Genomic DNA, 25,357 nt, shown 5'->3' with positions numbered 1-25,357 from the left:
CCAGGTCCTCACCTGCGTGTTCCTGCCAAGGTCAGGAGCGATGGGGGCATGCAGAGCTCATGCAGAACTCTGTGCAGGCTTCCAAGAACGAGGCAAGCTGCACTGAGTCAGCTTCTGAAGATGCAACTTAAAGACGTTGCTGGGAGCTGCTGTCCTACATCAGGACTGCTTTTAAATGTTTGCTCTTTGATCAGGAAAAATCTGAATTTCCCCTTGGACACTGCAGCTCTTGTCAGCCTTGGCTTATACACAATTCATTCTTTGCAGCTATTGAAGCCGAAGAAGCCTGGAAATAAAGTTTGAAACAAAGTTTAAAGAAGTACTTTGTAAATAACCATCATCATCATCATCATCATCTGGCCGGGCCTTGGCTCCGAGCCCCGGAGAGGCAGAGGGCAGGCTTGCTCACCTGGATGAAGGCAGTGGGTGCGGGGGCCTCGTCCTGAAAGTGCCCGTCACTCCTGGGCACCTCAGCAGCAACGCTGCACAGCTTTTCCCCTTCGACAGTCATTGTCAAATAGTGTCTGAGCAGGGGCAGGACCAGAAGAATGTGCATCCTCCCCTCCCTGAAGCTCGGCCACCCAGGGCCTTGCCTGGAAGCCAGGGGGCTCTGTTCCCTGGACAGGGCCCCCAACCCTCGCCTCCGGGGCAGCGTGGTCCCAGTTTCCAAAACTGACTCCCCCGTAGAGCTGTGGCATTACCGCCCCAGTAAACAAGCCTACATGTTACCAGGAAGAGGAAGCAGTGAAGCCCCCATCAGCCATGAACTTGGTTAATTCATGGAATAGAAACCAGCCACTGGGTGGGGGGCTCGGGGGGGCAGCCGAGCAAGGTGGGCTCAGGGACAGTCAGGGGACAGTAAGAAAAGGTACCTTCATCCAAGGCCTGGAGGAGGTGGGGGGCCTGCCCTCCCGGCCAGGCTGGAGGACCCCCAACAGAGTTCAAGTTCAGGGACAAATTCCCTTCACAGACTGGACTGGGCCCCTCCCTCTGAGGCTCCCCCTCGGCTGCAGGAGTCCCGGGACCTAATAATACACACAAATCAGAATGCGGGCTGCAGGCCCTGGCCATGCAAGGAGAAGGGGAAAGCTGACGCCAGCCCGGCCTGTCCCCACCGGCCTTGCCCTAAAGCAGCAGGGCGCCCGGCCTTGGAGCGAGGCCGCCCCCCTCCGCTGTGCCAGCGGCACCCTATATCGAGAGAATGAGCGCGCTGGGGGGAATGGCAGGCATGCGGCCCAGCTGTCACTGTGAGCCCGGCCCAGGAAGGCCACTCTGTCCGCACACCCCCCTTCCTGCCCGCAGGCTGCGGTCCAGACCCAGCTCCTGGGGCTCGCAGCCTAGATGGTACCCGTGAAATGGAAAACCAGGTGCACAGAGCCACGGGAGGCCACTTAGAAGAGGGAAAAGTGAAAACCTGCTAAGGGAGGTGGTGGCTTTTGAGCTGACTGCCTGGGGGGGACCTGGGCCGGCCGTGCCCCCTTGGCCTTTCGCCCAGGAAGGAGCCTGAGCCCTGTGTTTCCAGGCTGGCCCGCCGTCGGCACCGCCACACCCGGCCCGGGGCAGCGCCTCCGGAGAAATGATACGCTAGACATGCAGGCTTCTTAACGCAGCAGCAGCCTGGGACATCGCATGCACGTCTCAGCCTTGTTTTTCAAACCTCCAAAATAGGAAAACTAGCTTTTTTCCTGGAGCCGGCTACTCCTCAGGGGAAGGAAGGCCGTCTGGCCCCAGCTCAGTGGGCAGAGACTCACTGCTGGGCCAGCAGCTCCCAGCGAGCCAGCCCTGGGGGAGGAACGACCGGCTCTGGGGTCCCCATGGGGGTGGGTGAGGCGAGGCTTGGCCGCCACTCTCAAGGAGCGCCTGAGGTGAACGAGACCCAGGCCAGGCCCTGCGGGCCCTGGGAGAGTGTCCCAGCAGTCTCAGGCCAGGCCGCCTCTCCCCTGGGGCCGCACCTGGCCGGCTGCCTGGGCCGTGGAAGGCGCCCGCAGGCTTCCAGGAGCTGGGCCCCTGAGAGGCAAGGAAGGCAGGAGGGGCGGGGCACAGTGCGGAGCCAGGGGCCCCAGGCACTGAGAGGCCCCCAGGAGGATGGGGCTAGGCTCCGGCTACAGTGCTCGGAGAGGCGGGGGCCACGGGGGGGGGGCAGTGCTGAGAGGATGCCTGTGCTCTGAGCCTGGCTGGCCCCATGCGCGTCCCTGGCAGGCTCTGGGTGCCCTTTTTCCTCCCTCAGGGCCCACCGCAGCCGCTTTTGGCTTTAAAGTTTGGGTTTCAAGCCATGCTTGCTTGCCCAAGGAGGAAAGGGAAAAACCACGCCGGCCACTGGTCCGTGTCCCTCTGTTTCCTTCTAGGGTCAGGCGGAGCGTGTGAAGGCGAGGACAGCTGCCTGCCCTGGAGTCCCCAGGAACGCGAGGCTGTGCCAGTGGCCGGGCGCCTGCTCCCGCGGGCGTGACCCTCGGGGCGCTCAGAGCTGCTCGGGGTCAGGGTCAGTCTGTCCAGGCGCAGCCTCCATGCGCGGGCAGGCCCGGGCACGGCCACCGAGCTCCTGCTCTGAACATCGGAGGAGAGACGCATGCTTCCCCTCCGCCAGGCCCAGGAGCCGGGGGAGGACGGCAGGACCAGCGTCTGCCCCCAGGCACAGTGGCTCTAGTGTCCACCCCTCGGCATGGTGACTAGGGTCGCTGCTCCCAGCCCACCCATGTCCTCCCAGCAGGAGAAAACCCCACCCCCTCTTCTGAGGGCCTGTAAATCACCAGGATTGACACAGCGACAGTCTGTGATTTGATGCAAACAAGTCAATTTCAGGAGCCGGGTCTCAAACAGCAGCTCTGATTCAGACGCACCAAATACCCAAGTGGTTGCAAGTGCGGAAGCTCAGAGGAGCAAGTCACCCGGGGTATGAGCCAAGATGTTTTCTTTTCCTAGGTGCGGGCTCAGCCCCAGAGGGGCCCAAAGGCACATGGCCTTTGATCCCTGCCCATGATCAGAAAGGCCTGTGTACCCCTCACAGACCAAGGAAAGAGCGACTGTAACTCTCCAGGAGGCACTGGGGAGGGGGGCGGGGCAGAGCTCTTCTCAACATACAGCAAGAGGAAGAACTGAGCCTACAGCCCCCATCTCAGCACAGCTAGTGTCTGCTCAGGTGGCTGAAACCCTCCAGCCCTGCAGGGCTGGACCCCTCTCCCCTCTCACTGAAGGGAGGCGAAAAGACAAACAGTTTGCAGAAGGCAAGGTGTCTGGGCTCGCGGGGAGGCAGCTCCGCCACCTGACGGCCCGTCCCAGGCTCCTGAACTGGTTTCTGATCATCTGTTACCCGCCCCCTCCGTGGTTGCAGTCTGCTGGGGGCTCACTATGCCGGTGTCACAGTGAAGTGCCTATTAGCACAGCTTCCAGCTCCTCCTGCAGCTGCCACCGCTCGGTGCCAAAGCCAGGCTGTTGTTCTGGTTGAGTCTACTCTTGTTCGGGGGCTGGCAACGCTTCACACCCTGTGCAGCAGCCACTTAAAGCTCCTGCTTATGAAAAAGGCGAAGATCTCCTCATAAGAGAGAGGGATCGCTTCATAATTCCTGCTTAGACCACGACATCATTCCCCTGGTCCTCATCCTGCCGCCAGATTCCCCTCCACCACTGGGACGCTTATTTAACTCGCCAGATATGAGCAGGCGCTGATATAAAAATAGAGGCAGGCTGTGGGAGCTGGCACCTGACTCACCGTGTGGCAGGCGGCAGGGCTGGGCAGACAGCTGCGGCCTCCTCCTCTCCCCCTCCCCCATCCCTCCTCTCCCCCTCTTCTGTCCCTTCCCCTCCTCCCTTCCATCCCTCCCCCTCCCTCCTCATCCTTTCCCCTCCCCCTCCTCCATCCCTCCCCCTCCCCCTCCTCTGCCCCCACCAGTCCCCTCAGAGCAGACACTGGATAAAGCAGTACTATTTGAGGCAGGTTTCTTCAAGGCTCATTTATCATTTACGATCTCCCTGCTTTAGGGCCTGAGCTGGGAGGAAAACAGCACAAACTCTCATTCCCCTGTGATCGTTATGGACTTTCTGCAGAGAGCACTCTAGCTCCCTGCCAGCTCACGGCGGGAACGGGCTGGGCCGAGAGGAGGCGAAAGGGCTGCAGCCCACATCTCGCTCCCACTGCAGGGCCCAGGCTGTGCCCCTCCCAGAGCCTGGACTGCTTTGCGCTCCCCCTGCCTGGGACCACCGGTCTGCCTGTCCCCACACCGGCCACAGCTCACAAGCTCTGGGCGCCCTTGTTTCAGGGAGCATCTGAAGGTGAGCCAGAGACCCTGGAGTCCTCCCTTCTGCACCAGCGATGCTGGTTCTCGGTTTCTCTGCTTAAAACAGTCCCATGGCTTCCCATCACTCTTAGAATAAAGGGAAAACGTAGGCTCAGCTGTGGAGGGTCTTCAGGCTGGTGGCTTCCCATCACTCTTAGAATAAAGGGAAAACGTAGGCTCAGCTGTGGAGGGTCTTCAGGCTGGTGGCTTCCCATCACTCTTAGAATAAAGGGAAAACGTAGGCTCAGCTGTGGAGGGTCTTCAGGCTGGTGGCTTCCCATCACTCTTAGAATAAAGGGAAAACGTAGGCTCAGCTGTGGAGGGTCTTCAGGCTGGTCTGCCTCCCCCTGCATCCTCACTCGCCACCGCCCTACCCCACCCCCACACCCCCTAGTCCCACCCACCTTTCTGCAGGGTGTGAACCTCCAGCCCACCTGGCCTGGCAGGGGTGGCTCCCTCCCCACTTCACCTGCTCACTCCTCAATGTGCTTGCTCACGGAACTCCTCTCCTGACCCTTGGCTTCCTCTGTATCGCCATCACACCCCACACCTCTCCTGTAACGCGCGCTAAGCGTACAGACTAACATTGATTCGCATGGTTATTGGATGAATTCTGTCTCCCGCCCTGCACTGTAGGCTCCCTGAGGCTGAGACCTGTACTCTCTGGTTCACCTTTTGTTTTAGCAAATTGTTGGACGGCTGCAGGGTGTGCCAACAAGCAGGGCAAGAGTGGAGTGACAGAGCTCCGGATGCTTTTAGAAACTGAGCTAGAGAAGAACCCAGACTAGATTTTGGATGTCTTGACCCCTCCACCTGAGGGAAGGACAGCCCCACACCTGGGTCCTTGGATAACCAGGAAGACGGGTGGAGAAAAAGGACACTTGCCTGGCTGTGAACCACGACCCTATGTTCTGCTGTGGTCAGGTACAAATCTGTTTGCCTCACCGTGTTTGGATTGCCCTTTTGGGAAAAAATGACCACCCAGTGCAGGGCTGGGACTGGGGTGTAGCAAGTGAAGTGCCCAGGGAGGAGAGACTTGAGGAAGCGCCCACCGTGGGTGGCCACCCTGTCCCTGCAGACCCCCGTGCTCCTCCCACGTCCGCGAGAGACTCCCTGTAATTTCAGAGCTGCTGAGATCCCCAGCTTTCAAATTCCAGGCCTCCATTTCCAGCGCTGCGTAGGAAGAAATAAATTCACGGTTCCTCCCAAGGGATGCAGGTCCTGCCTGGGCATCCCTGGAGATGCTAGCATGCCTGCTGGCTGTGGCCCCTGCATCCAGCCCTAGAGGCCTGAAATAAACATCAGAGGAAAACCTGGGTTCCAGAGAACCTTCCAGAGACAGATGCAAAGCGCATTAGGCATCTTTTGTAAGCATTTATTGGAGAAGTTTAATTGCAGTCGAATTATTCCACTCACTAGTGCCTCCCAGTGCCTGCAATAAAAAGGCTAATCATGAACTACGTGCTGATGAATGAACACGGCCGGGGGAGGGACGGGGGCAGAATTGTAAGCACTCTGCCTTAGGAAGGGCAGAGTGTAAATGGAGCCTTTTCAGAACTTGGACGTGGAGGAATATTGATGGTACTTGAGTGTCCCCTTCTCCTCATTCTTCCTCTCGTCCTGCCTCCTGCGGGGCTTCAGAACAGCCTCTCCTCCCTCTCCCCGGGGACCCCACCAGGAGGAGTGGGGAGGGCAGGATCACAGACTGTCAGAGGGACAGGGACCGCCTGGAGCCAGGCTTCTGCCTCCTGTTAGAGATGGGAACCCACCATCATCCTCAGAGCCAGTGCTGTCCACCGGGTTCACTCAGGACGCCTCTGAGTCTCAGGGAGGAGAAATGAAAGGAGCAGATTTAGTCCTCTCAGCAGGTGCCTCCTTGGATGCAGTGGTCCTCTGCCTGCCTGCCCAGCCGGAAGCCCTAAGCTCTGTCTGCCTCAGGACCCCCGCCTCCCGTCACTGTCACTGGTGTGGGTGTGAATGGATCTGTCTCCACGGCTGGAAATACCATTCAGGTTCCTGGGGTCTTTTCTTCTGGGTTTTTTTTTTTTTTTCATTTTTCACTTAAATATTTTTAATATTAACATAACATATTTCCTAAGAAACGTTGAAAAATTTTGACATATAAGAAAGGCAGAAAAAAATTACCTGTCACCCCCCTCAAGAAACCCTCGTGGTGATTTATCACTTTGACCTACTTGCTTCGTCTCTTTTGCCCTTAATTTTTTTTCCCCCTGGTTCAGCAGATCCCTGCTGACACGTGGCACATTAGCGACGAGCTGAAGGGCTCCAGGCAGCTCTGCCGCCCAGCTGGTGCCCGCTCATCCTGGGGAATTTTCAGACCCAGTGCATATTTCAGCCCAGGGAAAACATAACAGCTTTAAAATAAGGCAATAGAATTTGGGGCAAAATTCTTTAAGCCTGTGTGTGAGATTTGAGCTGTTTTTCAGGGATGGCTAAAGCCAGACCTGAGCAGTGAGAGAGGCTGTGTTCTATTTTTAGGGAATACGAACAGGCTGAGGTCTTGGAACAACACTCCCTTTGGAAACAACTAAAAAGCCAGATAAAGTACTTTGAACATCTTACAAGCACTGAAGGGTTGACAAGATGGTAACGAATTACTAGGCCAGAGTCTAAAGGGAGCCAGCCACGCAGTGATCTAGAAACAGCTGAGAGCGTTCGCTTATCTCAGTCACCTTGTGCATGGGCGTTAATGGCTTTGCAAAGCGGGGTGCTTCCGTCATGGGGTTGGGACCCTGAAGTGTTCCACCATGGGGTGAGCCCTGCCCCACATGGACAATCAAGGATCAGCAAGGCCAGTTGCCTTGGCACTGAGCATGTGGCCGTGGCGTGGGGTGCAGATTTCTGGGAAATTGTAAGCACAAGCTGAGTTCTCACACGTATTTGCAGCCCACATTCTTACCACCTGGGGGGACCAAGAGACTTCAGGCTGTGAACTTAATTTAACATCGTCTCAGATGAGTTGCATCCTAGGACACCCCTGGCAGAAGCAAATGCAGGTCCTTTCTGGAGAGAGTCACCTTTATTCTGGGTTTCCAAGTGTCCCACAAATAGATTCATATTATTCCACAATTCTGCTTGCTCTGTTAAAGGAGTAAGACACAAGATAACAAATACCCACAAGAAGCAGAGAACTATAAAAATATGACCCAGTTCATCTGAAAAGTAATAAAATAATTTCTAAAATTTTCTGAAAATTAAAAATTCAATAACAGAAATTCAGAACTGAACAAAAGGGTTTACCAGTAGGTTAAGTAAGTTACAGGGAGAATTAGTAAATTGGAAGACCAGCTAGAGGAAATTACCCCCCAGTGCCATTCAGATAAACCCTCTAAAATGAAAAATACAAAAACAAAACAAAAACCTTCTTAAAGGCAGAGGATATAGGAAGTTCTGACATTCTATTCTTTGCTTGAAATTTTTTTCTTTTGGTTAAAATGTACGTACAGTGAAATGCACAAATCTTTAATTGTATAGTCACTGAACCTGACCTGTGTAACCCAACCCTTTATCAAAATGTAGAACATTTGCAAAATAGAGAAAATATAGGACTCCAGAAAGTTCCCTCATGCCATTTCTCAGTCTCCACTCCCACTCCCAGGGACAATGATTGTTCTGACTTTTTCTATACCATAGACTAGTTTTGCCTTTTCTAGAAAATTGTGTACAAGAAGTCATACAGTATATATGCTTTTGTGCAAATTTTCATTCACACAGGATGGTTTTGAGATCCATTTATGTTGTTATGTGCATCTGCAGTTTGTCCCTCCTTATTGAGGAATGGTATTCCAACAAATGGTATTCCATTTTTCTATTGATGGACGCCTCAGCGGCTTCTAGTTTTTACTGCTATGAATGAAGGTGCTATTAGCATTCTTATATAAGTCCTTTTGTGATTATGTCTTTTAATCTTAGTGGGCAAATTCCTAGGAATAACCTTATCAGGTATTAGAGCAGGTGTATGTTTCATTTTATAAGCAACTGCCAGATGTTTTCCAAAGTGGTTGTACCATTTTACATTCCCACTCAGGGTATGAAAGTTCCAGTTGCTCCACATACTTGCCAATATTTAGTGTCAATCCTTTTCATTTTAGCCGTAATAGTGGCGATGTAGTAGCATCTGACTGATCTTTTGTTTTGCATCTCTTTGATGATTAAAAACATTGAGCACTTTTTCATGTGCTTATCTTTTTTCTTCAACTGTGGTTAAAAAAAAAAAACCCACATAACATTAAATTTAGCATTTTATTTTTTAAATTTTTTTTAATTGCGGTACTGAGGATTCAACCTAGAACCTCATGCATGCACATACTGTACCACTGAGCTACACCCACCTCCCCCAAATTTAGCATTTTAAACATCTGTAAGTGTACAGTTCTGAGGTGTTAAGTATATTCACATGCTTGTGCGAGCATCACCACCAGCCATCCACAGAAACTTCTCATCTCCCCAAACTGAAATTCTTTTCCCATTAAGCACTAACTCCCCATTTCCTCCTCCTCCCCCTGCCCCTGGCAACTGCCAGCTGACTTTCCATCTCCATGAATTTGACTCCTCTAGGTACCTCCCATAAGGGGGATCATATCATATTTGTCCTTTAGTGACTGGCTTATTTCACTTAATGTAATGTCCTCAGGTTCATCCATGTGGTACCATATGTCAGAATCTCCTTCCTTTTTAAGGGTGAACAATATTCCATTGTATGTATATACCACATTTTTGTTTATCTATTCCTCCATGAATGGACATTTGCGCTGTTTCCACCTTCTGTCTATTGTGAATAATTCTGCTGTGAACATGGATGTGCAAATACCTCTTTGAGTGCTGTTTTTATTTCCTCGGTGTATATACTCAGAAGTAGAATTACTGGCTCACATGGTAATTTTATTTTTAATTTTTTCAGGAATTGCCATAACATTTTTCAGACTGGCTATACCACTTTAAATTATCACCAGCAATGCACAGGAGTTCCAGTTTCTCCATATTCTTGCCAATACTTGTTATTCTGTTCTACTTGTTTGTTTGTTTTGTCAATAACCATTGTAATGAGGGTGACTATATGCTTATTTTATTGGCCATTTATATATTCTTTGTGAAGTGTCTGTTTAATAAAAATATGCCCATTTTATTGCATTTTTGTCTGTTTTTATTGAATTTTAGAGGTTTTTTAAGATAGCTTGGATACCAACCCTTTGTCAGATATATGTGTGGCAAATGTTTTCTCCCAGTATGTGGCTTGACTATTCATTTTCTTAATTGTGTTCTTTGATGAGCAACTACTTTAAATTTGCTGAAGCCCAATTCATCAATTGTTCAGAATGGAAAGAGAGAAAACATGGGATTGCAGGCAACTTGAAAAAACAATGGCTGATAATTTCCCAAACCTGCTGAAAGATACTGATCCACATATTCAAAAAGCTTGTAAATCCCAAACCAGATAAGTAGAAAGAAACTTACAATTAAGTGCGACATAGAGAAGCTGCAGAATATCAAAGACAAAGGGAAATATTTTTTTAGAAAAGCTGAAAAGTGGGGAGAAGGAAATGCAGATGGCTTCAAAGAAGGAATAGGCTGACTTTGACTTCTCAACAGCAACAGTGGCACACAGAAGGCAGAGAAATGTCATCTTCAATATGCCAAAAGAAACACCTGCCAACCAGGAATTCTATGTTAGAAAAAAATGTCTTTCACGAATGAGGAAAAAATAAAAACATACATAAACAAACAAAAACGGAAAGATTTTGCAACCAACAGTTCATCAGGAAAGGAAATCCTAAAGGCTGTGCTTCAGGCAGAAGCGAAATGACCCCACTTGGAAAGGACCCACAGGAAAGAAAAAAATGAGCATAGAAAATTGTTATTATACAGGAAAATCTAAACTGTATAAAACAATTATAGTATCTTGATGAGTTTAAAACCATGACTGAGTACAACAAATAATAATATCTAGGGGTTTATAAAGATAGAATGAAAATGTGTGACAAGTTGGGAGGAAGGTAAATGGATGAGTTAGCAGTTCTCAAAGGGTCTTGTGTTGTCCAAGGAGGATAAAAGTATTGATTAATTTTAGACTTTGATTGGGCTGGACTAATAGCACAAGATAAAAAAAAAAAAAAGATTTAAACCCAAATATGCCAGTAATGGGGGAGGGTACAGCTCAAGTGGTGGAGCACATGCTTAGCGAGCACTAGGTCCTGTGTTCAATCCCCGGTGCCTCCTCTAAAAATAAATTACCTCCCCAAATGCCAAAATAAAATAGTTAAATAATACAATTTTTAAAAACACACCAAAAATAAATAAATCTTCACTAAAAATTTATGTCAGTAATTATATTAAATATAAATGGACCAAGTGTCTCAATTAAAAGATAAAATTTTCAGGCTGGAAAAACTATTTAGCCTTATACTGTTTACAAGAAATATGTGTGTGTGTGTATAATATAAGGATACATCAAAATTGAAAATAAAAGAATAGAGTCAAGAGTTACAAGTTCACCACTGTCTTTGCTCTGTCACTCTTCCTAGTTTACAAATTTAGGCAAATCACTCAGTCTTGAAGCCTCATTTTTATCACTTATAAAGGCAGAATAGTAATCCCTGTGCTGGCTACCTTTTTAGATAAAATGAGCTAGTGTACATGACAGTTCTTCACATAGTATAAGACAGTATTAACACACGAGATGCATGGACTATTAAAATGCGTTGCTGGGGGGGGCCTCTTCGGTGCTACACTGGGCTGAACTGTTGCCCCGTTATGGACTCATTTGTGCCACCATCACTCCAAATTCATATGTTGAAGCCTTAACCCCCAGTACCTCAGAATACGACTGTATTTGGAGATAAGGTCTTTGAAGAAATCATTAGGTTAAGAAGTCTCTGGGTGGGGCCTAATTCCATGTGACTGGTGTTCCAGAAGGAGGAAATTTGGACACAGGCACGGAGACAGGGAAGATGAAGGGAAGACAAGGGGAAAGACGGCCGTCTACAAGCCAGGGAAGGAGCCCTCAAAAGAATCCATCCCATCCTGTCTTGATTTGGGGTTTAAAGCCTCCAGAACTGTGGGGGGAAAAATTTTCTGTTGTTTTAAGCCACCCAATGTGTGGTAATTTATTACAGGAGCCTAATACAGGTCCCATGAAGGAAATTAAGATAGATGGGGTGGACAAGGATCCCACCCATGGCACATGATGTACAGAGACCGCTATTCCTGAGGCCAGCTCCAGGGACCAGAACCCTCTGCCTAGTGATGAGTTGTAGGAAACCCCAGCAACTGTCACGCAAAAGGCAACCCTGATTCTACAGACCCCTATGAGAACCACCAACATCACTTGCGCACATTTCACAATCTTTCTTTCGCTCACTCACCATCCCCAGAATCTCTTCAAGATCAGGAGAAGCCATTTAGAAGCTGAGAAGCAGGGGCGGGGTCACTCAGAAGGCTGAGGGCACCTTCTTCAAGTGACAGGGCCAGCCTTGGTGAGGCGTCCCCTGTTCCTCCTCCAAGTCAGCTAACCTCCAGCTGCCTTTACTGGCCGTGCCACTTTTGGAAGTTGCAGCCATGACCTGCTGGGGAGAGTAGCTCTGGTTGTAGTGACCAGGATGCAGGTGGACCAAGACACTGGAACCCACTGTGCTGAGTGCCATCAAAGTCGACCCTCTCGGCCGCTCTCTAAGTGCTGCGTCAGCTTGTGGGAGCTCCTCAAAAGGACTGTGACATCAACAAAGCTGAAGGGGGTGACTTTGAAGGACAGTGCAGAGCAGAGAGGAAATGGAAGTGACAGAAATGGGGCAAAAAGGAAAGGGAGGAAGGCAGGCAGGTAGACTGGCCACACAGGCACCCACAGGGGCAGGGCTGGTCTGTGGCCTCACCCCTTTTCCGCCTCCAGTCTTGGGGCTGAGACACTGCCGGGTGACAGCAGGGCTGCTCTGTGTCCTCAAGGCTGGGGAAGGCGATGAGGAATGTATTTCCCTGTAAGGACCCATATCTGGGACCATCAAGCCTTGTCAGAAAACAATACTGCACAGGAGGGAAGCCAGCCCCATAGTGGTGAATGCAAAGCCACCAGGATGTCCACAGTATCCAATAGTTCATGGTCCAGGGTGGACCCTGCCTCCCTCCCAGCCAGCAGCTCCCACAGCCTTTGTGGTGATCAGAGCCAAGGCATAAGGACCTGGTGATGGTGGAGTCGTGACAGCAAACTCCCGAGGATGGGACCACAACTTAGCCATCTCTGTACCCCTTACACATAGTAGATGGGCAATAAAATATTCCATTGACCCTTTGGGTTCTGCTGCATCTGAGGGTGACAGGTCAGGGGACTAATGCAGCCAGGAGGTACCCTGATATTCCATGGTCAAATTCTAACTCCCAGGGGTTTATATCATAGAGCCTAGGGTATACCACAACCCCAGATCATAGGGAAATTTTTTTGTTGTTTTCAATCCTCTCACAGCTCCAAAAATGGATTCTCTGAGATGGCTTTTCAATGGGAAATCAGCCGTAACATTATTCCCTCTCATGCCAAGTGCACTGCTGCCACACAGGGCTTTTTTGCTTCTTACTATTGTAGACACACTTAGAGCTGCTGGAAACAGATATCTCTCTCCTCACTCAGCACAAATACATGTATGTGTTCTCCCTCCTCCCCCCCCGTGTGTGTATATATATATATATATATACATATATATACACACACATACACACACACTTTAAATACATAGACTTTAAATATATACACTTTAAATATATATTTAAAACTCATTCTTTACTATACCACACCAAAAAATATACTTCCAAGCCTACTATGAGTAACACACTTTACCAAATACTTATAATCACAAGCTAATAGAAAGAAACCTAACAGAAAGAAAGGTACAGAGCACTAATGAAATGTGTGATGCTTGTGTCTTTTTAGAGAAGTATCAGAAAAGAAAAGGTAATTTTTAGGTTTGGCACATTTCCAGTGAAACCACACAATTTATCATTTTTGCACATGTTTTCAGTAGAAGAGCCATGTTAAAGATGGTGCAGAAGGAAATGCTACAAGATTACATCAAAAATTTCTGTTGGTTCTAAAATATCGTAAGTCACTGGATGATTAAGATCACAGCAGAAATGGGTCATTTCCTCCTTACATACTTACTTAAATCCTGATTAAGTGATCTTGGGTTTTGGTTAGAAAAGGATTAACATGCCAGTAAGCTGACTCATGTAATTTTGATTTTTTTTCCCCCTGGCTGCTGGCTACATGAATTATTCAGGCTGTGTGTGTGTGTGTTGTTTGCTCTGAAATGCTTGTGTAAATTTATTATTATCAGTAAAAGCAGGATTCCCCTGAAAGACTAGAATTTAGCCCACTTTTAACCTTAATCCACCGTAGGTGGAGAAATACATGGCTTTCAGTGGACACAGTATCATATACTTGTTTTATTAAAATTTTAAGTTCTACTGAATGATTGATTCTCTTGATATCTGGGTTTGGCAGTATTCCTATCCTGGAGGCTTCGGTGATTTCAGAAGCTTCTCAATAGGTCATAAAATGAGGGAGTAAACATATGAAAAGTTGGCATATAACATAGTTATACTGGTAACCCTACTTAAAAACTTATTTCCAAATGAGTCTACTACCTTCTCTGAGTCAGAATCTATTTCATCTAAGGACCACGTTTCCTGGGAGTCTTGACTGGAGAGAAACATTAGACTACTTTAAAATACGTAAAGAGAGATACAGTGCTCTCTCATAGAAATCCGAACTGTTACTATGTTTTGTGCTTTTAAAACACTGCGGGGGTGGGATAGAGTTGTTCCTTCGCCCCCTGCTTACGCCCGGTACCAGCCTCGGCTCCCTCCCCGGCGGACATTTCCTTGCCGGCCTGCCCTCAGCCCCGTTCCCGCCTTGCATGCGCTGTCTTTCTTTTGCAGTGCTCATTTGGTTCTTCCTCGCCCTCCTCCCACCTCTGGGAGCCGCTCTCCTTCCCAGTCCCCGCCCCGGAAAAGGAGCTTCTTTATACCACCATCACCCGGCACCAAGCATAGTACTTCCCAATCGGGAAGAGAAGTGGTTAGCTTCGCTTACGAAGGAAAACTGGCTCCTTAAATGCAGAACACAGCGCTTTCAATCAGACCTCGAGGTTCGGTAGGGACCTCTGATTCGGGAAGGACACGCCCGCCGTAGGTGGAGCGGGAAGGCGCCCCGCGGGGCGGCCCTCGGGCCCCAGCACCACGGCCAGCGCCCGCCGCCGCTGACTCAGACTCCGCCCCGGACTCCGGCGCGCGGCCGCCCCTGCGCCCGCTGCCGACCCGAGCGCTGCGCAGGGCGGGGACACACCCGAGGGTCAAGCCGGGCCGCGGCGGGCCTGCCGTTTTGGGGAATGGACCCCATCCAGAGGGGAAAGCCGTGAGTATGGGAAGACTTCACTCATGGTCTTGCAAGGAGTGCACTCATATTGCGAAAAGTGACGTAGGACGATGGGGTCCCTCTTCCTCCCCTGATCCCCGCCGCTCCCCGTCCCCCCCACCACCCGCAATTAAAGACAACAAACAACTTTTGCAGCATAATAGAATGGCTGAGTTTAATGCTTCAAGTTTTCCATTTCTTTCCACAGGGCTTTGCTTTAAAAATAACAAAATGAGGTAAATAAGTTAATGTATGTACACGTTATAAACATTGTGTCGGTTTGCGGCGGCAGCAACGCCAGTGGTTGGTGAGAAGTTGCTGCGCGGTGGCTCGAGGTCAGCCACCTGCACCTTGAGCAGATTTGTCGTCCTGAGGAGAAGTCGCAGCTGTTGGAGAGGGGTCTAGAAGCATTTGCGGTGGACGATGGAGGGGCCGGCCTCGTCGTACTCCTGCTTGGTGATCCACATCTGCTGGAAGGTGGACAGCGAGGCCAGGATGGAGCCGCCGATCCACACGGAGTACTTGCGCTCAGGCGGGGCGATGATCTGTAAGACAGCGCGTCAGGTGGGGGAAGCCGCGCCCCTGGGCCCACTTGCGGGCGGGGGGCGCGGGCCTCTGCCCACCTTGATCTTCATGGTGCTGGGGGCCAGCGCGGTGATCTCCTTCTGCATGCGGTCAGCGATCCCGGGGTACATGGTGGTGCCCCCCGACATGACGTTGTTGGCGTACAGATCCTTCCGGATGTCGATGTCGCACTTCATGATGCTGTTGTAGGTGGTCTCATGGATGCCCGCCGACTCCATGCCTGGGGGCGGGGGGAGGAGCGTGAGAGGGCGGACGCGAGGCCCCGGGGAGCGGGAGGGGGTGCGGAGGGGGCGGGCGAGCCGGGCTAACCGATGAAGGAGGGCTGGAAGAGCGTCTCCGGGCAGCGGAAGCGCTCGTTGCCGATGGTGATGACCTGTCCATCAGGCAGCTCGTAGCTCTTCTCCAGGGAGGAGGAGGAGGCGGCCGTCGCCATCTCGTTCTCGAAGTCCAGGGCCACATAGCACAGCTTCTCCTTGATGTCGCGCACAATCTCGCGCTCAGCTGTGGGAGGCCGGGACGGGAGAGGACCCCTCAGCGCAGGGCCCGGGGGCCGCCCGCCCGCCGGGAGAGCCCGGGGCGCCGCGCACCTGTGGTCACGAAGGAGTAGCCACGCTCAGTGAGGATCTTCATCAGGTAGTCGGTGAGATCGCGGCCGGCCAGGTCCAGACGCATGATGGCGTGCGGCAACGCGTAGCCCTCATAGATGGGCACGTTGTGGGTGACACCATCGCCGGAGTCGAGCACGATGCCTGCGCGTGGGGCAGAGCCGGAGGCGGGGCAGGGGGTGAGCCGCGGCCCCGCGGACCGCAGGGGACGGAGGCCTAGGCGGCGGCGGGGGAGGCAGGCCAGGAGCTCTGGGAGGTGGGCGGGGGCGCGCCGGGCGGGCGGGGGATCCGCAGCGGCCCGGGCTGTGGGGCCCCGGGACACTCACCGGTGGTACGGCCGGAGGCGTAGAGGGACAGCACCGCCTGGATGGCCACGTACATGGCGGGCACGTTGAAAGTCTCAAACATGATCTGGGTCATCTTCTCGCGGTTGGCCTTGGGGTTGAGGGGGGCCTCGGTGAGCAGGGTTGGATGCTCCTCGGGGGCCACACGCAGCTCGTTGTAGAAGGTGTGGTGCCAGATCTTCTCCATGTCGTCCCAGTTGGTAATGATGCCGTGCTCAATGGGGTACTTCAGGGTCAGGATACCTCTCTTGCTCTGCGCCTCGTCGCCCACGTAGGAATCTTTCTGACCCATACCCACCATGACACCCTGCGGAGCGGAGACACAACGCACACGTTACCGCGGCTCAGAGAGGCGCGGGGCTGGGCTGCGCGGGCTCCCCGGCCCAACACTCTGTCGAGTGGCAGCCTGACCTGGTGGCGAGGGCGGCCCACAATGGACGGGAACACGGCCCTAGGAGCGTCATCGCCGGCGAAGCCAGCTTTCACCAGGCCGGAGCCATTGTCGCACACGAGGGCGGTGGTCTCGTCTTCGTCACACATGGTGTCTAGTTTCTGCAAGGACAGGAAGGCCGTGCAGACACATGGCGTGTCAGGCAGGAGGCCCCGCCGGCCCGAGCGCCTTCCCTCCCCCGGGATCTACGGATTCCCCCTCCCCAAGCCCTTCACGCATCCAGCCAAGGGAGCAATCAAAGCCACTGGCCCGAACTTCGTTCGGGGCTTGGGGCTGTGGTGCGCTGGGGAGAGAACACAATGAGAATTTGTCCACCAATGAGCCCAGAACACATTGTCCCTGCGAGTTCTCTGCCTTCACTGCAGGCCACCTGCTGCAAGCGTCAGGCGCTAGCGCCTGCCCTCGCTGCGCTTCGGTGGCCTCACGTAGGGGGTTAAGGCTCACGAATCCTGCTCCTTGGGACTGTGAGGATGGGAGAGGCGGCCCGTGGGAAGGGCTTTGGCGCTCCATCCAGGAAGGAATGGCCTATTCCGGACCCCCACGAATTCCAGACACAACCAGGGACCCTTTCGCCTGATGGAGAGCCCATGAAGTAGTGGCCCTTCCTTTCCTTTGGCTCTTTTGGGAGGGAATAGCCCTTAGGACGGCTAAAGCAAAAGCTTTCATCTACCTTGGCACATACTAAGCGTCAGGTAGAGCAGCCCAAAGGGGCTGGGAGTAAATTTGGAAACTTTTTTGTTGTTGTTGTTTCTGTCCCCTCTTTAAAGGCTTAAGATAGAGTGTGACGACTGGGATCTACCGGAGCTGTCCGGGCTCCCCTCGGTGGGGCCCTGTTCCCCTGTCCCCATCCCACCCCCGCCCTACCTGGGCGGGTGGCTACACCTGCTGCTCTCCGGCTGGGCCCTGGTCGCCGCGGGAGGGAAGCGAGGCTTCTCTGGGCGCTGTCCGCTGTGGTGGCCGCGGGTCCCCCCGCTCAGGTTTTATATAGCCCGCAGGCGCTCCCCCCGCGCCGCCCCGCAGGAATGTCGCTCCCCTTCTCGAGCCATATTTGGGTGTTGGGCACTAGAGCCCCCTCCCCGCTGGCCGGTTCGCAGCCTGGGCCCCCGCCCTGGTCCCCTGCGCTGACCAAAGAAGGAGCGGCCTGGCCCCAGCCCAGGTAACGCGGGCCGGGCCGTATATGGAGTGTCTCCCCGGCCGGGCGGCCCCGCCCGACCCGGCCCAGTGGCCCCGCGGACGGGCTGGCGTGGGGCGAGGGTCACCGCGAGCTGGCGGTGCGCGTGTGCGCCTGCGCCCCCGGGGCCGCACCTGTCCGCGGCCGCCCCGCCCGCGTCTGCCCCGCGCGCACCCGGCCTCCGGAAGGCGCTCCCACGTCTCACCCCTTCTCTGAGTCCTTTACTCAGACCCCCAAACCCTCGGGAAAAGGTCCAAATGGTGGGCCCCAGAGGACAGGAGGGGCGCTCACGCTCGGCCTCCCGGGAAGGGAAGGGAGGCGACCCCTCCCCTAGCTCCCCAGCGAACCTCATTTCTCCCTCCCAGCCCCGAGCTCCCCGAATCCAGAGGGCTGACCCCGCCGCTCCCCCCCCCCCCCACGAGAGGGCCGCCGGCGGCGGGAGGGCGCGCAGCTGTCGCGGGGCAGACAACTGGCGGCGGGAGGCGAGGGCGGAGCGGCGGGGAGGAGGCGCGGGGCTCCCGGGGACAGGCCGAGGCGACGGCTCTGGCAGCGCCGGGCACAAAGCCAGGCACCCGGAGCTGTCCGCATGGGGACGCGCAGTGCGCTCGGGGGATCGTGAAGGGCGTGAATTTCGGGGGGTGACCGGCCGGCTCCGGGGCGCGGGGGCCGAGGTGAGCGCCCTAGCCCCCACATCCTTGGTGGGGCTTGGTGTCCCTCTGCGGGGGCTGCAAGGTAAGGGGCACACCCTCGGACAGGGAGGTGGGGACGGGTGAGGTGCTTTGACTAGATGGAGCCGCGTTCTTCTTTCCTCCCGACGAAGGGACGGGACGTCGCACTGTAGGATGGGTAGCATTTTTCCTTCTGCAAGGGCTGAACAGACTCATCTTTATATTTAGAGGATGATGCCCAGCCAAGGCCAGGCTGCTTCCCAGTCCACCTTGGAGAGTCACCGGCCGCAGGCACCGCTGAAGCGGTTCTATTTATACCGCTGATATATGGGCCATGCCTTTCTAATTTTCTAGAAGGACTGCAACTACTTATGGTAAGGTTGAGCGGGGGTCAAAAGAGGTTATCCAGTTGGTGCCTCAGACTTTTTTTTTTTTTTTTACCCCTCGGGACAAGAAGAGTCCTAACCTTGCTGTGGAAGACACAAGGAGAAAATTTTCTGTGATGAACTCAGCGACATGCTTGAAGGGGGTACATCAGTGATGTGGTGAGAGCCAGAATCGAACCACTCATTTTTCTGATGTGCTTAAGTGTTCCCAAAATAATTCCCATTCACATTTGGTGGGGGGACTCAGCAACCCGGACAGGTGCGGGTCCTCTGAGGAAGGATATAAGAGTATATGAAATGGGGGGAGGGTACAGCTCAGTGGCAGTGTGCCTAGCAGGCACAAGTCCTGAGTCCAACCCCCGGTCCTTCCATTTAAACAAACAAACCTAACCCCGCCCCCCCCCCCAAAAAAAATAGAAAAAAAAAAAGGATATGGAACCCTCTTCCGAAGAGCCCACATCAACACCACCCTTCCTAAAATTCGTAAGTCAATTACAAAATAAGGAGCTTGGTTAGCACAGGGCCTGTGTGGTGAGTGTAAAGCTACTGTGGCTTCATGCTCAGCGTTTTCAGTTAGAGAATGAGAGAATACCTGACAGACCTACATTTCATTTTCAAGGCCTTGTGTCCTGCTGTGTCAGTGGGGAGTGAGACACTAGGGGAAAATAACCTGGCAAGCGCACAATATGTACAAGAGGAGCAGCCTACATCTGGGTCTTGAAGGCAGGACACGGGATGCTGTCATTTGCTGAGCACTTAAGCATTTACTGACATTTTAGAGAATGAGGGTATCAGTGTTTTCCAAAACTCTTGCTCAGGGCCACTCTTCTCTCTCCTACAGCAAGCTTTTCTAAGCTCTGAGTCTATTAGATTCAAACATACGTTAAAAACTATGACTAAAACACTTGCAGGCTGGCGGAGACCTGCTGGTACAGGTGGGCCCCGCCTGGGAGCGCCGGGCCGCTCTCTGCCCTGGTCCGGCTGGTTTAAATAGGCCCTGATGGGTCGCTGGGGGCGCCTCCCAGTCCCTCTGTGGTCCTGTTGAGCTCTCATTGGCTTGGGAGCAGACCTCAGGAGCAGGTGGGAAGCCGTGTCCATACATGTACGCCGAGTAAGCGGGCCACTGCCTGCACGGCCTTTTGAGAACTACCAGAGCAAAGGTCAGCCTTGTAGGGTACGCGCGGCAGACAGCTCCTGCTTCTAAGTTTTCAGGTGCGGCCTCAGCTCCGGGTACTGACAGGGCCTTCCTTCTGCTACAAGCCAGCCATCGGGCTCACACCCACCTCCTCCAGCCTTGCCCCCTCTGCTCCTCGCATATCTGTGTACCCCAGTCTCGCAGGCTAAGCCTTCTCTCATGTACCCTGCCTGTTTAGACGTGAATTTGGAAAACACCTTCTATGCTTTTGTGTTGTTCCCATTAATCCTGTAATGCCTTGGGGTAGATGAGCTGAGTACTATTCATTCCAGCTTTAAGAGTAAGAAAACCAAGACTCAATGAGCCAGGCAGCACGTCCCAGGTCCCACAGCAGCTGGGGGACACGCAGGGGCTTGGGGAACCCTTCCTTCCCCAGGGCCACCTGGGGAGGGGCGAGGACTGCTATCTCCCTTTAATCTTTCCCAACACTTGGTATGTTCTGGAATATAACAGATCCTCAAAGGATCTTTTCCAAAAAAGGGCCAAAGACATCTTAAATGAAGTCATGACTTCATTCGCCACTGTCACTGTTGTCTCAAAAAGAACAGTGAGGGCGGCTGAGTGGCAACAAAGTCAGAAACATACCAGTGACCAGGTGGGTAAATGAAAAAACCAAACTCACTTTCCTCACAAGCCACACGTCTGAAAACGTCCAGTGGAACACGGCGGTCAGGCAGAGGGCTTCGCTCTCCTCCCCCTGGGGCTCGCTCAGCTCTGGGCATCTCTAAGGGCCTAATGATTCCACCAGAGCCGCTCCCTTTCCTCCCGCCACCTCTGCACGCCTGGTACAATGAACTAGTGATAAGCATGCACTTGGGAGGAGAGCGCACCTGGAGTGCCTGCCCCTCTGCCTGGCCACGGGACGCTGGGCAGCTCACCTCCTGAGACGCAGCCTTCTCCGCTGAGGACACCACCGACTCCGAATGACTGATTCGAAGGCTGAAACTAAGTGGGTGTGTCTTACACACTCAGTAAGAGGTACTGTATTTCTTCTGAGTGTTTGGAGGAGGTGGGAGGGATGAGGGGGTGGGAGAGGTGAGGAAAGGACACGAGAAATCATTAGCCCTGTTCACTGAGCACTTACCAACGTCATCGCTAACTGAACAGGAAGAGCGATGCAATTTTACACGTGTCTGGAACACACACAGATTTTTGTACAAAGATTTATTCCAGTATTATTTAAAATGATAAAAAAAACATAACACAACCCAAAACTACTAACCCAAGTGTTTTAAGATTGTTAAGAAGAGAGAGAGAGGCAGAGAGAAAGAGAGATAGACAGACACCTGTTAAATAAATGATGATATAGCCATTTGGGAAAGTGTCATGCAGTAATTAAAATTTTTTATCCGAAGAATACTGAAGACATGCCTTCTCTGGGGGAAATTTGGTTCTTTGGGGGTTAAAAAGCCCTTAGATATTATGATGATTTGTGGCCTCCAGAGGCTGTGGTAAATCGAGATATGCAGTATTTATCTGTGGTATTAAACTTCCACGGCGGCGTGAAGGGAGCAGAGTGATTTTTTTTAAGCTGTCTAGAAAGTCTCCTTAGGAGTGATAATGAAAAAGGTTGAGAAATAGTGGATTAAAGATACACAGACGTGCTCACAATATCTCACATCAAAGGAAGTAGGTTACAAAATATACCAGTATGCACAGTCTGAAACATTCTAGGATGTGTTTCAAAATGGTAACTGAAATTATTTCTGGCTAATGGATTACAAGGGTTTATTTTCGTTTATATACTTTTTTAAAAATTAGTTTTCACACTTCCTACAATATTTTTAAAATTTTGGAATTACACAAGATTATATATTTAAAAATGTACTTTGGAATTTAACGAGTGGGTTTTATATAGAAATATATAAAGCTGTTTTCTCTAGAGGCATTCCTTGAGTAAAATGTCCAGGAACAGGGAGGTGGGGCTACACTAGTATTTCTGTAGTGATCAGCCTCAAAACATGCAAGCGTGCGGGAATTGAGGCGGACGGCACCCCAGAGGGGCTCTCCTTCGGCTCAAGTTACCTCGCAGGAGGGCCGTGCCACACACGGGTTCCCACAGACCGGACGCTTGGTGGGTGATGCTTTAAGAAAACCATGACTCAGACCCCAAAGCGAGAAAAGCAGCACAACCCAAGGTTTAAAGTTTTCTTTAAAAACAAAATCTCTGAAACAGAGGGTGCCAGCTGCCCTCTCCTCACCAAGGATTTCAGCAAGTCTCGCTGTGTTTCCCAACTTCTGTCTTAATCCTTGACACTTCTCACAAACTCCTGAAACATACCAAATCACAGAGCCCGCCCCTCAAGGTCAAAACCACCACCTTGCTGTTCGATTTAATGGTTGACACAAGCTGGGACTTCCCACCAGCATTCAGACAGGAGTGAAGAAAACCTTTTCCACGTCAGTGAAGTTTCTCTTTCCTTAGAAAACATGCTCGCCTTTATAGCACCTTTTTAACACATTATCAACGACTCAATTTATATAAAAATCAGCAATTCTTTGATAGACTATGTTGTGGAGCAAAATTTTAAACTTCAGAAGAAAAATATTATTCAAAATCTTAGGCCTTAATTTCACAATTACTGTTAAACTAATTTTTGAAAAACCCAACCCTTTTGGTACCATGGCTACCACCTCTGAGGGACAGAGGCAGGACAGAGGGCCTTTTTCTCCCTCAAAACGAGACAGTGCTGTCGTGGTGTGAGAGCAGCTGTTTTACATCCACGTGCTCTGTGGCCAGGGTTGTATGGGACTGGCCTTGGTCGCACCAGGGGTAACCGCGTTTGTGGCAAGTGACGGTGGCAGGATCCTGTCCCCAGAGCGCATTGTCCTCTGCAGGATCTCACAGGTGAGACCTGATGTCTCTGTAAAACCAAAGCCTCATCTTCTACCAAGAATCCAACAATTTCGTACCCCATCTGACAAGTTCTTCCTAACTTCCCTCAGTGCCCTTCAGTGTGTTACTAACCGGGACCCTGACGCTGTCCTGACAGCACACGCTGCAGACACAGGAAGACCAGGTTGCCCCTTTCCTTCCTTCGGACAGTGATGCAGACAGCTCCAAACCTGCTCAGAAGCAGGACGTGAAGCCTGAGGGGAGAAGGCATGATGGCTGTACTTCGTGAAGCCAGGAACCGGACTCTCTTCACCATATTTAACTTCTGACCTTTTCAGCTGTCGGAGCAAGCTGTTTAGTGAGCATTCAACTGGGCCAAAGTCTGAACATGCCAGCAACCCCGTCTTTATTTAAAGCCAGATAAAAACTGAGGACGACATAGGTCCGGACACAGAAGAGTTGAGAACCACTGGTTTTCAATTAAATCAGCTGCCTTATTAAAAAAAAAACAACCCTACAACGGTTTCTAGCATTACACACACCTTAGATTAGCTAGACAGACTGTGGTAAGGTGGGAATTCAGTGTCAACCATCCGGAGAATCCATGAAGCTGACTGAATCCCCACACTGAACACTGAAAGATTATAACCTACTGTATGGTAACTTATAGACAGGTTAGAAAGCCACGTAAATATGTTTTATTCACCAAAATACTTTAATATTCCATTATTTACGTAGAAAAGTTTTGACATTTTCCCCAACGGACTAACCAGTTATCAAGCTCACAGTGAATCAGGCCGCTCTGTCTCTCCGTTCCGCAAGTTCGCAAAATTTGACACTTATCTCACTAGGCATTTCCCACTAGCCCTAACCAGGATACCAAATATTCCACGGACTCTCCGATGCATAATATCCAGAGACGCAGCAACTCCACAGACAATTTAGTGCAATCTTGTCATTTTCAGAGTTACAGAAGCTGAAGCCTAGCAGTAAGCTGTACGGACGAAGTGGCCAGAGCCAGGACAAGAGCTCCAGGGCCCCGGACGAAGGGAGATAAAAAAGGAAGGGTAGCAAGTATGCAGACAACTGATAAATTTCAGATGGAAAAAGGGAAGAAAAAAAAATCATGTGACTGAAAACCAAAACTATAGTCACATAACTATTTTGTAGTAGCTTCCAAATAAAGTATAAGAAACCCTCAGTAATACATGTTATAAAACTGTACAAACTTCCAGACGTTTCAGGTCTAAAATGTTTTGTAAGGAGACATGCTTATGCAAATTTTTGGGAACAATGACCACTTTTAGAAACAGTTACATTTGCCCTTGGACATAATATTCGTAATTGGCTTTCAACACAAACTCAAAGTAAGGGTTGGCCTTTAAGCTCCCCAGCTGGTCGGCCTGTAGCAGGTCCTTCACCTCTGGCAGGTACTCGCTGAGCTGAATGCCTACAAACAGAGACACAGAAAGGTATTTTTTATTTTGACATAACTGAAATGAATTACAGATGACTGATGATAAAAACACCTGTGCTTCTATTTAAACTATAATGTCACTCCGCTGTTGGGAAATGCTCTGTTCTAAATTCCTCCCACCTGTCAGACACACTTGCAGGTCTGACAATATGACATTCTTCACTTAGAAGAGGTTGCCTGAGTGTTTTTCTCTCTAGTGGTCAAAATAGTCAATCTGCTTAAATTCTTTAATAAGATCTGAAATATTTTCATTTTTCTCCACAGCTTAAGTCATTCCTTCAGTGCAGAACTGAAATCATAACTTGAAAACAAGTATTTCAAACAATTACATATTCACCTATTTGGGAAATAACTTAGTAGGAATACTGTCATGGAAGCTGGCTACGGGACCTCCAAATGTGTTACAGTTTAACTCTAATTACATAGCTGGAAGGAGCATGTCTTCAGTCTCCACTGAGCTGGAAAGCCAATGAGCATCTGTGTGGTTACAGAACAGTATGTACAATCTCATTTGATAAATAAAACTGGAGGAAAAATTTGAAATTAATATGGCAACATTTTATAATTTGTTACTTTACTATAAGGTTCTCAAAATCAAATTATGGCAACATTTTATAATTTATTACTTTACTGTAAGGTTCTCAAAATCAAATACTGTTTTGTTTTATTTTTTTCAATACCTTCAAAGTGCCCAGCACCATTTTTGGTACTTAATTGTTCTATAATAAAAATCTGGGTTAATAAATGTTATGAGCCTAAGTCTGCAATATTTGTTACAATTAACATACTTTCAGTAAAGACTTTGTCTCTGTAAAACAGTATTACACTTCTGCAAATACCACATTAATTTCCTAAAGATCAATTCTCTAAAACAAAACAAAACAAATCATTTTATTCGTCTTCTATTTTTACAGTGAATGCCTACTATTTAGACCTAATATTTGATGGTTTATT

At 50.8% G+C, this 25,357-nt stretch overlaps 3 protein-coding genes across 13 annotated transcripts in view; all 3 read right to left on the bottom strand.

Moving 5' to 3' along the window:
* LOC105075094 (centriole, cilia and spindle-associated protein-like) overlaps window positions 1–3,725 on the bottom strand; it is a 71,162-nt gene extending 67,437 nt beyond the window's left edge. For 5 of the 10 annotated variants that reach the window (XR_006727555.2, XR_012509918.1, XR_006727553.2 and 2 more), the window contains exons 1-2: window positions 410–3,631; window positions 13–286 (exon numbers count right to left, since the gene is read on the bottom strand). The gene's annotated coding sequence lies outside the window, so the exon portion shown is untranslated. Of the gene's footprint in view, window positions 1–12; window positions 287–409 lie in introns of all 10 variants that reach the window. The other 5 variants (XR_012509917.1, XR_012509919.1, XR_006727556.2 and 2 more) reach the window with 5 other exon arrangements.
* Window positions 3,726–14,833: 11,108 nt separating this feature from the next.
* On the bottom strand, window positions 14,834–17,700 carry ACTA1 (actin alpha 1, skeletal muscle). 2 transcript variants are annotated; one of them, XM_074373210.1, is made up of 7 exons: window positions 17,553–17,700; window positions 16,631–16,771; window positions 16,202–16,526; window positions 15,858–16,019; window positions 15,580–15,771; window positions 15,309–15,490; window positions 14,834–15,230 (listed from the first exon to the last, which is right to left on the bottom strand). In XM_074373210.1, exons 2-7 carry the CDS (start codon window positions 16,757–16,759, stop codon window positions 15,087–15,089), a joined length of 1,134 nt encoding a protein of 377 aa, XP_074229311.1. In that variant the 5' UTR covers window positions 16,760–16,771; window positions 17,553–17,700; the 3' UTR covers window positions 14,834–15,086. The 2 variants fall into 2 exon arrangements, with proteins under 2 accessions (XP_074229311.1, XP_074229310.1); XM_074373209.1 differs by having other exon boundaries at window positions 17,535–17,692.
* Window positions 17,701–23,601: 5,901 nt separating this feature from the next.
* NUP133 (nucleoporin 133) overlaps window positions 23,602–25,357 on the bottom strand; it is a 47,877-nt gene continuing 46,121 nt past the window's right edge. Inside the window, exon 26 of the mRNA XM_010962843.3 lies at window positions 23,602–24,376. Within this exon, the coding sequence (XP_010961145.2) occupies window positions 24,240–24,376 (137 nt within the window). The 3' untranslated portion in view covers window positions 23,602–24,239. The remainder of the gene's footprint in view (window positions 24,377–25,357) is intronic.

This window comes from Camelus bactrianus, chromosome 11 (assembly GCF_048773025.1).
Source record: "Camelus bactrianus isolate YW-2024 breed Bactrian camel chromosome 11, ASM4877302v1, whole genome shotgun sequence".
Taxonomy (NCBI): domain Eukaryota; kingdom Metazoa; phylum Chordata; class Mammalia; order Artiodactyla; family Camelidae; genus Camelus; species Camelus bactrianus.
This window is presented reverse-complemented; position numbering and strand designations above follow the sequence as displayed.